Below are 15,398 nucleotides of genomic sequence, written 5' to 3'. Positions count from 1 at the left end.
AATTTCATGATCAAGCCAAATATAAGTTCCACAGAATGGAAAGAGACACGTGCTCACTCCCCCTGTCGGAGAAACTAGAGGAACATCAGGTTATTCAATTAAAGTTTTCAGCAAAATTATAAAACTATAGACTATTCAGACACTCCAATTGACAGACCACGTGTTCAGAAAGTGTTGCAAATAAAAGATGGCTAGCGTGATACAGATACAATGTTGCAATGTCAGTTTCCCTGCACCCCCAGTAGGCTAGTAGCTACAATGTTGCACTGCCGAATGTAACAACTATCACGTGTTTGACTTTGCTCTTCAAAATTTCCCACACTATACGGTGAATTTATCATGTACAATACGAGCCAAGATTACTTCAAATTATCACCAATTATTTGTCTCCACGCATGCTCCGTGGTTATAGCCTACCAATGTATCAGCTCAACAATTTTGATATTACAATGTTACTAAACTTAATTGATGCAATACCATCGTGAAAAATAAAAGAAGGACATTTTTTAACTCGAACAACAATGATTTCAGGATGATAAAAATGTCCTTACATGAAAAATATCCACTTTCATTTGAACAATATGTTATAGCCTACTCTCGCAAACAGCTTTGGCCACACCTAGATCCTGTCCTATTTTCACAAAAAAAGAGAAACCTTTTCTTCTTGAGCATTTGTTTGTGTGCCGGTGAGTTCCCGGCTGTGTAACTTGATAGGGGGCTCTGAGAGGGAATAAGGGAATGTGTTACTGCAATGGAGCAGAATGCAATACAGGTAAAGCCGACACTCACTTTATATTATTTTGAAATAAATCGTGATTTTCCGATGCGCACGCATGCCACTTTTACCTGTTGATATCGAAAATAAACCGACTGTGTGTCGGTCTCATTTTGATATCAGTTTGCCCGTTTTCAAATCTGTAATTTTGTTTAGAATGTCGAATTGATTGTTATCCTATCAAACTAAAAAAGACTTTCGCAATTACAACTTTGCTGGATGAGTCACAACTTTCCAAGGGAGAAAATAGCTCGCTATGATATTTTGAAAGCCCCAAATTCCGCTGACATGATTATAGGATTTTATTGGTCAGGGTTTGCAATTTAATTCAACTTCAATATGTCTATATTTTCTTCTTGTTAATGATTGATTTCTTTGTGTGTCGTGTCGACTACTTACGTTCTCCCTCTCTACCCCCACCCCCACATTTCCACATTAAAGACAATTTTATCTGACGATTCCGCAATATTAAGAAACTTTTATGCTTGTTTTTCAACCAAATCGATGGTATTGTAACTTAAAATCAAGTTTGGAGTAAGTCGAAAATTAATATTTTACATTTGCAGTGACGTGATATTAAAGATTAAAATATAATCTAAGCAACAAGGTGGAGCAATTTATTTAGCGAACAAATGGGCAACATATGGGTATAAAAAAAATCCCTGACATGTATCGTGTTTATTTGGTATAGCTCAAAATGGAATGCTAATATTGTGAGGAAATCGGTGTACTTTGTACTTGAAATTGCGAGGATTATCTTGATTGTATAATACCAGGCCCACCAAAAACTTCTGTCGAATTGTAAGACTTCGGTAACAGTAGGCCTATATTGATTTAATATCAGAAATGTTGAACATATATAGGCTATACTGCATTCATGGTGATATTTTAGTTGTAGCGTATACAGTAATCATAGGTTTCTCAAAGTTATGGTGGATATGATATGTTCCAATTGTCTAATGAAATAGGCCTACTTTTCCACTTCGTATAATGTTGTAATATTGTGTAGACAATGTTTCGTATAATAGGATATCCAAGGTCACATTGTTATTTTGCAGAAAGAATACATTTTCTATTCGTTTCTCTATTTCTGGAACAGCAGTGCAGGCTATATCAAATGCCAGCATTAACGTATCCTTTCAGTAGGTTCGTTTTTTCCCCCTTCAAAATCCTTCTCAAAATTGAAAATCCAGTTTTATGTGGTTTAAGGATTTACTGTAAAATCAGCCTTGCTTCGTTTTCACCACTAGTTGGCCAAGTGATCAACGTGTGCACGCACAGCTCTGTTCCTGCTACATTGGAAGGGGGGTAGGGGACGGGTTTGCCGACAATGGGCGGGTACGAGGGGTGCGAATTTTTGAATATTCCGCATTTAGGCAGCTAGGATATACCCTATAATAGAACTACAGGGGTGTTAATTGATTTATTATATATTTTTAGATTAGGCCATCAGCGTTTAAGGTCTATATGAATTAAAATAGCCTGTTACAACACATTTCTTCATAGTTTTGATTCATCACAAAACAAGTGTTTTATATTGGATATCCATTGTATCCTTTTATTTTTAAAACCCTTTCACGGCCTAGAAAATATGCATACAGTCACATCATACTATCTGTGAATAAGGATTGCCTACTAAATATATTAATATTTTGGAATGGGTACTGGTGCATGGTGGCGCTTGAGTGCAAAGCAGAGCTGGCTCTGTATTTGGCCTAATTCAGATGATTGAAAGTCATTGTAATTTAGTGAAAATGGCTGTCCTTTGTGGACACTAGCAGCGAGGTTACTCTCATATAGAGAGCCATAGATTGAGCAGAACAACATATGTATGAACTAATGTTGATAAATGGGGAGGAATGCAGGCCTTTGCCAGGAACATTTGGTGGAATCTGAAAGTTTACGCTCATGGCCCAAATGGGATAATTGGTATCATGTGAATGAGTGTTTCTGTATGCGAGTTGTTTGACATTCAAATTGTACACATGGAAGGGATGACATCTGTATTTGTTTGAGTTTTGCAATTTAAATTAAACTTCCCGTGTCTAGATTACGGACATTTGTGATGGGCTCAAAAGTTAGTTGTACTATTAGCTTTTTAAAATTATTATTTTTAACATTTATTTAACTTGGCAAGTCAGTTAAGAACAACTTCTTATTTACAATGATGGCCTAGTTGTACTGGGTGATAACTCACGAAACTATAACAAAAGAAGACCATGATTTCTGGGATTTTTCACGAAATGTAATCCATATAGGGGTCCTTTGGATGAAAGATTATTGACATATATTTTACATTTGTATCTTCAAGCATAATTAAAATTATTAATTGAAGTTGGAATATTTGTGACATTTTGGCCTTACCAAGGCCTCTAAGAGTGTATTAAACATAATACACACGACGGGCACTTCAAAGTTCCAGCGTGGGATTTCAGATACTTTTAGAGTTAGGATCCAATTTGTAAGCATTACCAAACAGTGAATGTGAAACTATATTCAAAATGGTTGCCCTCTGCTGGTGATTTGCAGGATGCACAATGATACAAGTATGATGGCTGTGATTGGTTACAATGCCTGTTCGACAATATAATTAAAAAAATGGCCAAACCAAATCATTTGTTTCAGTATTGATGTTTATATTCCTGAATTAATGTAAGAAAATAGTTTTTTTAAATCAAAATACTACTCGTATTACTGAGCAAGCGGTAAAGCTAGAGGAAACATTAGAGGCTTAAAGACAATGTCCCAAATGTTTAAACTTCAATTAATTATTCCTCAATTATGCTTTAAGATTCAACTGTCAACAATCCTTCTTCCAAATGACCCTTCTATTGATTACATTTTGTGAACATACTAAAAATCATGGTCTTGTTTTGTGAGGAATAACCCTATTATTCAAATGGTATATTATTTTCTGTTTAAAGGAAGTTGATTTATATAGCAGTTGTCAGGAGCTTAGTACTTATCTTATTCAAATTGTTAAGAATATTTTATGTGGAGCTTTTCAAGTCCTTGTCACATGATTATTGTTCCAGTATAGTTGCGGAATAAATTACGAGTACACATGGTTTTGTTGTTTGTTAAAAGAATCTTTAACAGAGTTGTATTCATACCATATTACAATTTAGCTTAAATGGACTTCATGAAAATCAAATGGGGAACAAGACTACATTTACATTATGGATCGAGGTTGATTCAGATCACATGCCCTGTCATTGAACAGATGGGAATGGTTGAAATACTCTGGCCTCTCTCTCTCGCTCACACAGTGGTTAGGTGCTCCCTCCTGCCTGCGTGGCTCATTTGCCTTCTATAAGTCAGTGAGCTGTGGGGCCGGGTCCGCTGCTCAGGTCTGGAAACTGGGAGAGTTCTACTATGTCCGCTGTGGCCCTGAGGAACCTGTGGGCATTGCTGAGGTATGAATTCTAATAGCCCTGTTAGTTTGCACATGATACTTGCCATACCAGGAGTGTATTCAGGGTGGTGACTGTGTAGAACGTTGCATATGGATACTCAATATCTGTTCTTCCGTAAGGATTTCTACCTGATTTTGAACGTTCTGTAACATTGCACTCTCATGAATAGGCCCCAGAGTTTTGGGATTAATTCCTTCTTGTGCCACTGTACTGATTACGTATTTATTGTAAGTTGTTCTGGATAAAAGCATCTTCTATGTATTTCTTATTTCAGGTGATGTTACTGTGGGAGGACCAGGCCCAGTGCCATCTGCTGGCCAGCTCCAGACTCTACTTCCTCCCTGAGGATACTCCCAAAGGCAGAACCAGAGAGCATGGAGAGGTGGGTGGGGGGCAGGGTACCACCGAGCTTGATCGTTTTTCATAATGTAGAAGTGTTCAAAACTGAACTATAAAAATGTTAAAACTATGTACATTTTAAAGTCTACATTACTGTAAACACTTAGTGTGGTTGTCATACTCACTGTTTCACCAAGAATCACACAAAATTACTGGCCATATGTCATTGTTAGACTAGCATGTCATATACAGCATAACTCATGAAAGGATATACTGTACTGTGCATTTCTTCCATAGTCAAATTTTGGCTTGGGTTGATGCAATAATGAATTGTGTGTGCCTGGCTTTTAGCCTACTTGTTTAACCACAAGTGTTTCAAAATCTCAATTTACAAATGGTTGCCGCATAACTAACTAACTTAACAAGAATCATTAGATTGATGTGTCACTTTTCCCCTTATTTGTGAAATGTTTTTAATTAACTTGCACAATTCATGTATAATTAAATGCATTCTTACTAAAGTATGTTCTTCATACCTAAAGTTTTAAAAGTGCGTAAGAATGGCAAAGAGTAGTTCTATGAGATGTTATACTTGTATTTTTTTATTTATTCCATTCCAAATTTGTTTTGTTGCTGGGATCATGAATCCCAGGTTTTCCAAAGTCTCTTATTTCACTATAGTCATATGTTAATCATAGTGAAAAATAACATCTTTAGAGGGGAGTCATGGTAAAAAAATACCTGTTCCAGTTTGTTGTTCATGTAGTCACCTACAGTTGGAGGTGGAATGTGAAAAATGTGTGAGATAGGCCAGCTTGCTTCTATCAGTGGTATAGTTGTGTAGGGTTGTCAGTGCCTGAGGCAGAAGTGCCGTGGATCATTGTCACTGGTGTCAAACGGGTCTGGGAGGTGTAGGAGAGCTCTGATGGCTCCTCATGTGCCACAGGCCATTGGTACTCTGACTGGGGGAACTTAATCTGGTCCTATGTGGTGAAAAACTGTAAACCAACCACATTCTCTGTGTCCCCTAAAGAAATGGGTTAGGGTTAGTAATTTAGTAAAGTCTAAGGGAATTTCTTCACAGCAATGTGTTTTTGCATGGGATGTATTTCCTTGATTCTTAAAAAAATAAGATCTTGGTGGCCCTTTGAGGAGGGTATGCACAAATAAAGTAGTATGGCTTTAATGGGGATCTAAGGGTGTGTGTGTGTGTGTTTCCCTCAGGATGAGGTGTTGGCTGTCTCTAAGAAGATAGTGGTGCGGGTGGAGGATCTGGTGAGGTGGACCTGTCCGGAACCTCAAGGTTGGAAAGGAGGCAGCCAGATGTCCAGCAGGACCAACGGTCATCACAAACCCACCCCTATCATTACCAACGGAGCCCCAACACCACTCAAAGAGAAGGCTGAGAGTGAGCGTCTAGGGGTCAAGGTGCTCAGCTACCCCCAGTACTGCCGCTTCCGTGCCCTGCAGAGGCGCATCCAGGACGAGGTAGGGTTGGGGCTCCAGAACCCCCATCTGCTGGCCCTGGGAGGGATCAGGGTGGCCCAACACAACACACAAGTCCTCTACTGCCGGGATACCTTCAACCACCCCACCCTGGACAGCAACACCAGTGTCTGGACCCAGCTGGGTGAGCAGCAGGCTGGGGGAACTTGATATCTCTATTAATGTAAATGTGGCCATTGGCTGAAGTGATTATATTTTTTAACCCTAATTAGGCAATGGAATGTAAAATGTGTGGACAATACATTGAAATGAATTAATGCAACCTTAAACTATTATATTAACTCATTTACTGTATGTTGTGGTCATCTTGTAGGGAACACAGAATGTGCTGCAATTATGGGATCCTAAAACAATGTTATTTTGTACTTAGTTCAATGTTTTTTGAAAGGCAAATTTATTATCTTGTTATTTTGAATTAGGATTAAATGTATATCTCTCATTCCAAGGATGCGCCTCTCTTAGCTTGAAGGGGCGACCCCGCAAGAGGGGCAGGCCAGAAGGCCAGAAAGCTGTGGAGCCACCAGCCCTCAACCAATCAGAGTCCTGGATAGAGAGAATGAAGGTACACTTTGTTTTGTTCTAATAACTGTTGATATGGCTACATAACTTACTTTCAGATGTCTTATTATTCACCTCGTATTCACTTAGAAATTACTTAGTAATTACCTTTTAGGTTTCTTTGTCATGAAATGCATCACAACACACTATTTATGCCAAGTAGTTACTATTCTTAGATGTAAAAATTCCACATTTCCTATTAGACACCAACTGGAATGGGGCTGTACAGCATTACTAGATCAAGTATTGTTATAACATTATGTATCCTGTAGGAGAATGTGATGGGCAGTGTGGAGATGCACTGTGAGGAGGGTTGTCTCCCCCACTCTGATGAGCAGCTGTTCCTGGATCAACTCTACAGCTACATGGAGCGCTGCGGCTCACCCATCAGCAAGGTGCCCAACCTCGGCTTCAAGAAGAGTGAGTCGCACACTGATGACTTCATCAACCACCATTAATACTCTCACCAAAGGTTTTGAATACAAGGGTCCTTCGCTGTACTTTTTGATTTGATCTGTTTGAGTTTTCCCTACGGAACTAAATAAAATGTTCCCACCATGCGGTTCTGTCTTTGAACAAGCTGTTTATCTGTCAGCGTTGTAAACCAGACCGTCAAGGCCACAGCTCCTAGGACCTATGATATGCTTTAACACTCTTGTCTGTCTCCGTGTCTACAGTTGACCTGTTTGTCATGTACTCTGTAGTCAAACGGCTGGGCGGCCATGAGAGGGTGAGTAGTGAAGGTCATCGTTCTGTATCATCCACATATCTTGTACAATAGTGGTACGATTGCAAAATCTAAGCAAATTAGTTTGAAATGTTTATGGGAATAATTAACGGTCTAAAAACCACTTTTAAACCATTTACAATCTCTCTCCTGTAGGTGACGTCCCAGCGTCTGTGGAAGAAAGTGTATAATGAACTAGGAGGATGCCCGGGCAGCACCAGCGCAGCCACCTGCACCCGGAGGCACTATGAGAGGTGAGGCAGGAACACTGCTTGTGCCCAGACCAGTTTACATTGTGCCCCACCTAAAGCATGCCTCCTCTCTCTTGTGACAAAAGGAAACCTTGTTTATAACCACAGTGCACAATATAACCCAGGCTTCAGCTGTGAGAAACGCTGATTCAGGGGTCTGATACAATTTAATAAACAAATTCAATATATACTATTTCTCTAGAATGATAGGCTAATGCAGGGGTCTCCAACCTTTTCTAGCATGAGAGCTACTTTCAAAAAATTAAACGTCGCAAGCTATTCTTTTTTTTTTCTAGCTTTCAAATGGGCACATTCTTCTATTCTACCCTGCAACTCTTCCCCGGGTCCTTAGTGTACAAGAGGAAGTAGTGCACTGTTTCCTGTCAATATACCTGGTAAAATAATGGTTAATAAACAACTCTATAAAATCTGTAATTTCTTTCCCAAGTTCTGTTTTATGTTTTCCCAAATCACGTTTTCTCAGTTGTATTTTTCCTGGTTTAGATTTGTCAAAATTACAATTGTTCATAGAGAAACAACAAAATTGGATGCCAATGCTTAAATCACAGGTATGGAAGAAAACAAACACATTGAGTTTTGAGTGTAATTCCCCTTTTAATTTCTGATCTGGCCCTTTAATTGCACATCTAGTGAATGAAGAATGTGGCGTCTAATCTGCCTGTCCAGTGATGGTTCTGTACTGCTGCTGCTGATTTCATGCCAAAGTTTGCAAATAAGATACAAATGATACACTTACTCATAATATACAGTGCATTTGGATATTAATTAGACCCTTTGACTTTTTCCACATTTTGTTGTGTTACAGCCTTATTCTAAAATGCATAATTTAAAAAAAATCTAATTTTATAAAATATCTCATTTATGTAAGTATTCAGACCCTTTACTCAGTACTTTGTTGAAACACTTTTGGCAGCAATTACAGCCTCAACTTCTTGGGTATGACGCTACAAGCTTGGCACACCTGTATTTGGGGAGTTTCTCCCGTTCTTCTCTGCAGATCCTCTCAAGTTCAGTCAGGTTGGATGGGGAGTGTCGCTGCACAGCTATTTTCAGGTCTCTTCAGAGATGTTCGATCGGGTTCAAGTCTGGGCTCTGGCTGGGCCAGTCAAGGACATTCAGAGACTTGTCCCGGAGCCAATCCTGCATTGTCTTGGCTGTGTGCTTAGGGTCGTTGTCCTGTTGGGAGGTGAACCTTTGCCCCAGTCTGAGGTCCTGAGCGCTCTGGAGCAGGTTTTCATCAAGGATCGCTCTGTACTTTGCTCCGTTCATCTTTCCCTCTGCCCTGCCTAGTCACCCAGTCACTGCCGCTGAAAAACACCCCACAGCTTGATGCTGCCACCACCATGCTTCACCGTAGGGATGGTGCCAGGTTTCCTAAAAGATGTGACGCTTGGCATTCAGGCCAAGAGTTCAATCTTGGTTTCATCAGACCAGAGAATCTTGTTTCTCATGGTCTGAGTCCTTGAGGTGCCTTTTGGCAAACTCCAAGCGGGCTGTCATGTGCCTTTTACTGAGGAGTGGCTTCCGTCTGGCCACTCTACCATAAAGGCCTGATTGGTGGAGTGTTGCAGAGATGTTTGTCCTTCTGGGGAGATGGGAGAACCTTCCAGAGGAACTCTGGAGCTCTGTCAGCGTGACTGTCGGGTCCTTGGTCACCTCCCTGACCAAGGCGCTTATCCCCCGATTGCTCAGTTTGTCCGGGCGGCCAGCTCTAGGAAGTCTTGGTGGTTCTAAACTTCTTCCATTTAAGAATGATGGAGGGCACTGTGTTCTTGGACATTCAATGCTGCAGAAATATTTTGGTACCCTTCACCAGATCTGTGCCTCGACACAATCCTGTCTCGGAGCTCTACGGACAATTGCTTTGACCTCATGACTTGGTTTTTGCTCTGACATGCACTGTCAACTGGGGGACCTTATATAGACAGGTGTGTGGCTATGATTTGGAAAGGCAATCAATGATGATCGATGGCAACAGGATGCACCTGAGTTCAATTTCGAGTCTCATAGCGAAGGGTGTGAATACTTATGTAAATTAGGTATTTAAGTTTGATTTAATTTTTTACATTTGTTAAAATTTCTACAAACTTGCTTTTACTTTCAGAATTGTTTGGCTAGTTACTCATTGGTGGGCTGACCTATTAGAGACCCCTAGGCTAATGGGATGTACAGTACCTGGTTAAAAATCCACGGCATTTTAGGCTTTTCGGCATTCGTGTTTCCTTACAAAATGTGTTTTTCATTTTGGAACTTTTGGTTTTGTGTGTGTCCCTCAGGCTGATGCTTCCCTATGAGGAGCACATAAATGGAAGAGGAGCAGAACTCAAACTCCCAGCATCCACTGGGCCTATCCGGGGCAGGGGGAGGAGACCGCTGGTGAAGAAGACGGCAACCCCCACCCCTCCTCCAGTAAGTGTCTGCTCATCTCTCACTCCACATACAGTTCATTGTTGACTTGCTCAGTTCATGTCAGTCGTTTGATATTTAATATGCTGTCATCGCTAGTTGTCTTGGCTTGACCTGAATCTGATGTAAATTAATGTATTCTGTTACATTATAGAGACTAACATGAGAATCATTCAGAACGTGTAACTGAATCCATCCTCATGGCATCTCTCTCTCTCTCACTAGACTATTTATCCAGACGGTGTGGTGGTAGTGAAGAGGGGCAGGGGCAGACCTCCAGGCAAAAAGAACCAGGCCAAACTTCTAGCCTCCAAGGCCAGTCCAGTGGTCCTGTCTCCCCCAGCCAAACCCATCCTGGACCTGGGGTCCAAACCCCTGCAGGACCCCTCTCTCCAGTCCCTGTCTGTGTTCCAGGGGCTAAACCTGGCCAACATGCCACTAACCCCAGAACTGTCCCCCATGTCTGCCCCCTTCCTCCCCCTCCTGCCCAAAATGGAGAGGGAGGTAAAGGTGGCGAACGGGGATACTCTAGCACCATCACCCACTCTGTCTCCTTCTGATCTCCCCAGGCTCCACACAGGGGGCTCCCTAGGAGGGTTCAGGCCCTCTAAAGGCCTCTGTCCCCTGGATCTCTTTAGGAGCCGACTGGGCCTCAATAGCTTGGACAGCCCTGGTCTAAACACCCAGGACCCTGCCTCCCACCAGCCCTCCAGCTTCCACCTCCACGCCAAGGCAGGGAGCTCAGACACCCCCCTTCCCAATGGGGACCAGCCCCATCTGCAGTCTCACCACCAGTCCCACCACCAGTGTTTGGGGTGTGGGCTTGATGAGGCAGCCCAGGGGGGGGGCAGCAGCAGTACCAGCACCAGGGAGGGCCGTAGCAGCAGGCCTCCCCTGCCCCCTCTCCGGGTCCTACCCCTGGATCTGGACTGCAGCCTGCAGGTGCGCCAGCTGATGCATACACGGCTGGGCTTAGCCCAGCTTCACTCCTTCACCAAGCGGCTGTCGGAGGTCTTAGCCCAGGACCTGAGTGGCAAGCCCTGTCTACCCATCACCCCTCCCCCAGAGCAGGCCCTACCGCTCAACCTCAGCAAGCGCTCCACCACCAGAAGATCTGATACTGGCTCCAGGATGGCTGCAGGGGATCAGGAAAATGGTGACACCACACTCCCCTTAGCTAAAAGGCATAGAATGGAGTCGTGCGAGGAGGCTGAGGACCTGAGTTCACCCAGCAGGGCCAGGGCTTTCATCCTGGAGCTGCCTTGTCACACCACCAGCCCAGACACCAATTCTCCACTTCCCCAGCTCTGCCTCATCGAGTCTGGGGAGGGTTTTGGAGACACCCCTCTGGAGAACCAGGGCAGGACGTCTGACTCTAAGCCAGTAATCCAGGTGAAGGTGGAAGAGGACTGGAGGGAGAGCAGCTTTGTGGAGGTGGAGCCTGTGAAAGACTGCTCTGTAAGAACAGAACAGGAGAGGGTGAAGAAAGAGGGAGAAAATATAAAGATGTGGGAGAATGGGAAAGAAGAGAAGATGGAAGTAGAAACTGTTCAAATGGAGTATGGTATACAACAGCAATCGGAGGAGGGAGAAAAGGCAGTAGTGGAGGGGAGTAAACTGGAGAGGGTAGAAGAGGGTAAAACCATAAATATGGAGGATGCTATATCAGAGAGGGGACTGAGGACTCCTTAGCCCACTCTACAAGTGGCTCTGGGGGCCAACAGGAGGATGAGATGTAATGTTGAGGCTTCTGTCAAAGGGCTGCCCAGTTCTGTCCTGCCTCCACCCCAGGCCCAGCCAAGGTGCCTGAACAACTGCACACAACCCCAACAGCCTCATGATTTAACACCGACAATCACTCCTCCACTCTACCTTAAGGGAGGTAACTCTCAAACATACAATCAAAGACTAAAATCCTGTGAACTCAGTTACGACACACACACCTTTGAAAACACTGCCATTTGCCTTGACACTATTCAATTATCTAATTCTGTACATTGTATGAAACTATGCATAATACAATTTTCCGGCTTCATCTAACTTGAATTATATAGCTATATTAAAGCTTAAATTGTATTCTACGTTCGTAGAAAATACTATAGATTTTTATTTTCTTCTTACTGTTAAATTAAGTATATTACAAAACAATCAGTAGGTCAGAGGTTTTTATAACAATCCACTCCCTTCCTGGGCCAAGTTTTCCAAAAGCATCTTAAGGATATGTTCATCATTAGAACCATAGGATCAAGGATTCAAAAAGATGTGCCTTAAATCTCTTGTGCTCTGATTTGTAGTCATTCACAGTCACACAAATAGCAACATCCAGGAAAACATCTGTTTGTTTTCCACTAGTGCCCTTCAGTCTTGCATTTTCTTCCTGTTTGTTTCCAACGACGGCAGGATTTGCACTCCTACTGTACTGGTTTCCTTCCTTTTATGCGGAAGTCACTTACAATATTTATTAATATTTTCTTCTCTGATGCCAGTTTTAATGTATTTTAATGTCTGTCTAGTTTCCAAAAAATGATTCTGACACCACTGGCCTGGTTAACGTTAGATTTAGTCGTTGTTGCCTTATTCCGAGTCAATTGACACCAGTAATTCTGTCAAACAGATATCTGAAATGCCATATTTTGTTTACGGTAAACTGGGGTGTGCCCAGACCAGATGTACAGTAGCAGGGGGATTTTATTGACTATCAGCACCATAGGTGTTACTGTATGATTACTATAAAGAGAGTGAAGGTTCTCAGCTGTAGAATTTTACAAAAAATATAACTTTTCTAAAACCTACAAAAAAGTTTTCCTGTTGATATCCTTATTAAATCTTTGGTTAAACGATTACAGCTGGTTGTGGCTCAACCTGTTTTAAATTGAGTGTTTATCCTCATTGCAGCCTGGTCTATTTCTTTGTGTTTAAAAATGTCAGCATATCATTGAGGTGACCGGTCCACATGCCGGCCATTGGGTGAGATGGCAAAATATAGTAGTTGAGCTACACATCATTTTGGTGTGACAAGTTCCTCCTGGAGTTGAATAGGTATTTAATGCTTTTACTTATAGTTTGTGTAGCTTTTTGATATTATTTTAATTATATAGAGTTTAAGATCAAATGTTTACATTCAATTATGCATGTAGAACAAAATCGACTTAATATAATTTTTTTGCATCTTAAGTACTTTGAATACTGTCTGACTGGTACTTTATTAGTTGGTTCACAGTATACCAACTTCTGGAATGGTTAAAATGGGACTTTAAATTCAACTTTAAAATATGGATGGTCACAATTCATAGAAAAGAAAATTGCAGCATATGGAATTGATTTGCAGTTGACTCCGATCGACTGGCTTTATCCCCTTTGTTTTATTTCTTGAACACCTGCTACAGAGTTAATGTCATGTAGTTGCTTTATTTAAATCTGTGTATCAGTTGAGCTCATCTTGTTCATGGAAGAAATCTGTCTCAAGTGTTCATTTCTGTGTATTAGAGTACGGCCAGTGCCGTGCCACATCTTGACTCCTGTACTCGATGACAATTTGATTTATATGGTTGTTTCAACCATTTGTTTTAACACTGTCTTATTATTATTTTTTACCTCCCTTTCTCCCCAATTTGTGGTATCCAATTGTTAGTAATTACTATCTTGTCTCATCACTACAACTCTCGTACGTGCTCGGGAGAGACGAAGGTCGAGAGCCATGCGTCCTCCGAAACACAACCCAACCAAGCCGCACTGCTTCTTAACACAGCACACATCCAACCCAGAAGCCAGCCGCACCAATGTGTCGGAAGAAACACCATACACCTAGCGACCTGGTCAGCGTGCACTGCGCCCGGCCCGCCACAGGAGTCGCTAGTGTGCGATGAGACAAGGATATCCCTACCGGCCAAACCCTCCCTAACCCGGACGACGCAAGGCCAATTGTGCGTCGCCCCATGGACCTCCCGGTCGAGGCCGGCTGCGACAGAGCCTGGGCTCGATCCCACCCGGGAGGCCTTAACACTGTATGTTAAAGATGTTTTTCAGATTTTTGCATGAGTTTAAAGACTGAGTATACAAAATATTAAGAACACCTCTTTCCATGACATACTGACTAGGTGAATCCAGGTCACAGTTATGATCCGTTATTGTTAAATCCACTTCAATCAGTGTAGATGAAGGGGAGGAGACAGGTTAAAGAATGAATTATTATTTTTTAACCCTTGAGACATGGATTGTGTATATGTGGTGACTGGGAAAGACAAAATATTTAAGTGCCTTTGAACGGGGTATGGTAGTAGGTGCCAGGCACACCGGTTTGTGTCGAACTGCAACGCTGCTGGGTTTTTCACACCCAACAGTTCCCCGTGTGTATCAAGAATGGTCCACCACTCAAAGGACGTCTAGCCAACTGGATATGGGAAGCATTGGCGTCAACATGGGCCAGCATCCCTGTGGAATGCTTTCGACACCTTGTAGAGTCCATGCCCCGATGACTTGAGGCTGTTTGGAGAGCAAAAGGCCAACTCAATATTAGGGAAGGTGTTCCTAATGTTTGGTATACTCAGTGTAAATCTTCAAGGAGGTGTTTTGCCAGACACAGTGACTAATCCTGGACTATAAAAGCTATTTCAATGGAGATTCTCCATTGAGCTTGCTTTTTAGTCCAGGAATAGGGTTAATCTGTGTCTTGGAAATTGCCCCTTTATTGTAGGAAAAGGTCTCTTCCTGCGTCTCTTTCTGTAATGCAAGAAGTATGGAGACCGACAGTTTCCTAAATTGACCACTAGATGGAGACCACAGGCCAGCACTGTCCTATGCGAGGCCTGACTGCGTTCTACAGTCCTGGAGGGGAGGAAGGATATTCTCCAATACAGAAGTAACTGTTGAGTTTGCTACAATGCAAAAAACATCAGTGCAGATATATTAAATTATTGAACAGCCCAGAGATCTGGATTCACAAAGAATAGATAGGTGTTTCAGAAGGCCTTGCTCTTGGGTATGTGTCAAAATTGCTATAATTTGAGAGTGTTTTGGTAACCTCAAGACATAGTGGGGGGGGGGGTGAGCAATTATTTTAAAGAATATATCAAATTTACTTTCAGTAGCCCTAGTATTGCTTTAGTGCCGGGGTGGGCAACTCCAGTCCTCAAGGGCCTGATTGGTGTCACACTTATTCTCCATCCCTAGCAAACACAGCTGATTTAATCAAATTGCATTCTAAACTGAAGTTCATGATTAGGTGACTATTGGAGTCAGGTGTGTTACCTCGGGCTGGGGCAAAACTGTTACACCAATCAGGGCCTCGAGGACTAGAATTGCCTACCCCTGCTTTCGTGTATTCTTTATTTTTCACGCCTTATGAATTAATTGAATGTCCCACAAGCACACACATACTTGCATACTTTTCCATATCAGAT

At 42.1% G+C, this 15,398-nt stretch overlaps 1 protein-coding gene across 2 annotated transcripts; it reads left to right on the top strand.

Moving 5' to 3' along the window:
• The first annotated feature begins 627 nt into the window (after positions 1-627).
• Positions 628-13,569, top strand: LOC129818221 (uncharacterized). 2 transcript variants are annotated; one of them, XM_055873958.1, is made up of 10 exons: positions 628-772; positions 4,045-4,191; positions 4,466-4,573; positions 5,755-6,160; positions 6,483-6,598; positions 6,867-7,014; positions 7,272-7,324; positions 7,478-7,575; positions 9,870-10,002; positions 10,225-13,569. In XM_055873958.1, the coding sequence occupies exons 1-10, from the start codon at positions 752-754 to the stop codon at positions 11,689-11,691; spliced, it is 2,697 nt and encodes an 898-aa protein (XP_055729933.1). In that variant the 5' UTR covers positions 628-751; the 3' UTR covers positions 11,692-13,569. The 2 variants fall into 2 exon arrangements, with proteins under 2 accessions (XP_055729933.1, XP_055729942.1); XM_055873967.1 differs by lacking the exon at positions 628-772 and adding an exon at positions 1,120-1,309.
• Positions 13,570-15,398: the final 1,829 nt, after the last annotated feature.

This window comes from Salvelinus fontinalis, chromosome 2 (genome assembly GCF_029448725.1).
Source record: "Salvelinus fontinalis isolate EN_2023a chromosome 2, ASM2944872v1, whole genome shotgun sequence".
NCBI classification, from domain to species: domain Eukaryota; kingdom Metazoa; phylum Chordata; class Actinopteri; order Salmoniformes; family Salmonidae; genus Salvelinus; species Salvelinus fontinalis.
The sequence above is the reverse complement of the archived record's forward strand: the minus strand, read 5'-3'. Positions and strand labels throughout refer to the sequence as shown.

Coding starts and splice junctions, on each gene's coding strand:
- LOC129818221 (XM_055873958.1), top strand. CDS start 752: ATGGAGCAGAATGCAATACAG. Junction 6,599..6,866: donor CCTGGATAGAGAGAATGAAG/GTACACTTTGTT, acceptor TGTATCCTGTAG/GAGAATGTGATGGGCAGTGT. Junction 10,003..10,224: donor CAACCCCCACCCCTCCTCCA/GTAAGTGTCTGC, acceptor CTCTCTCACTAG/ACTATTTATCCAGACGGTGT.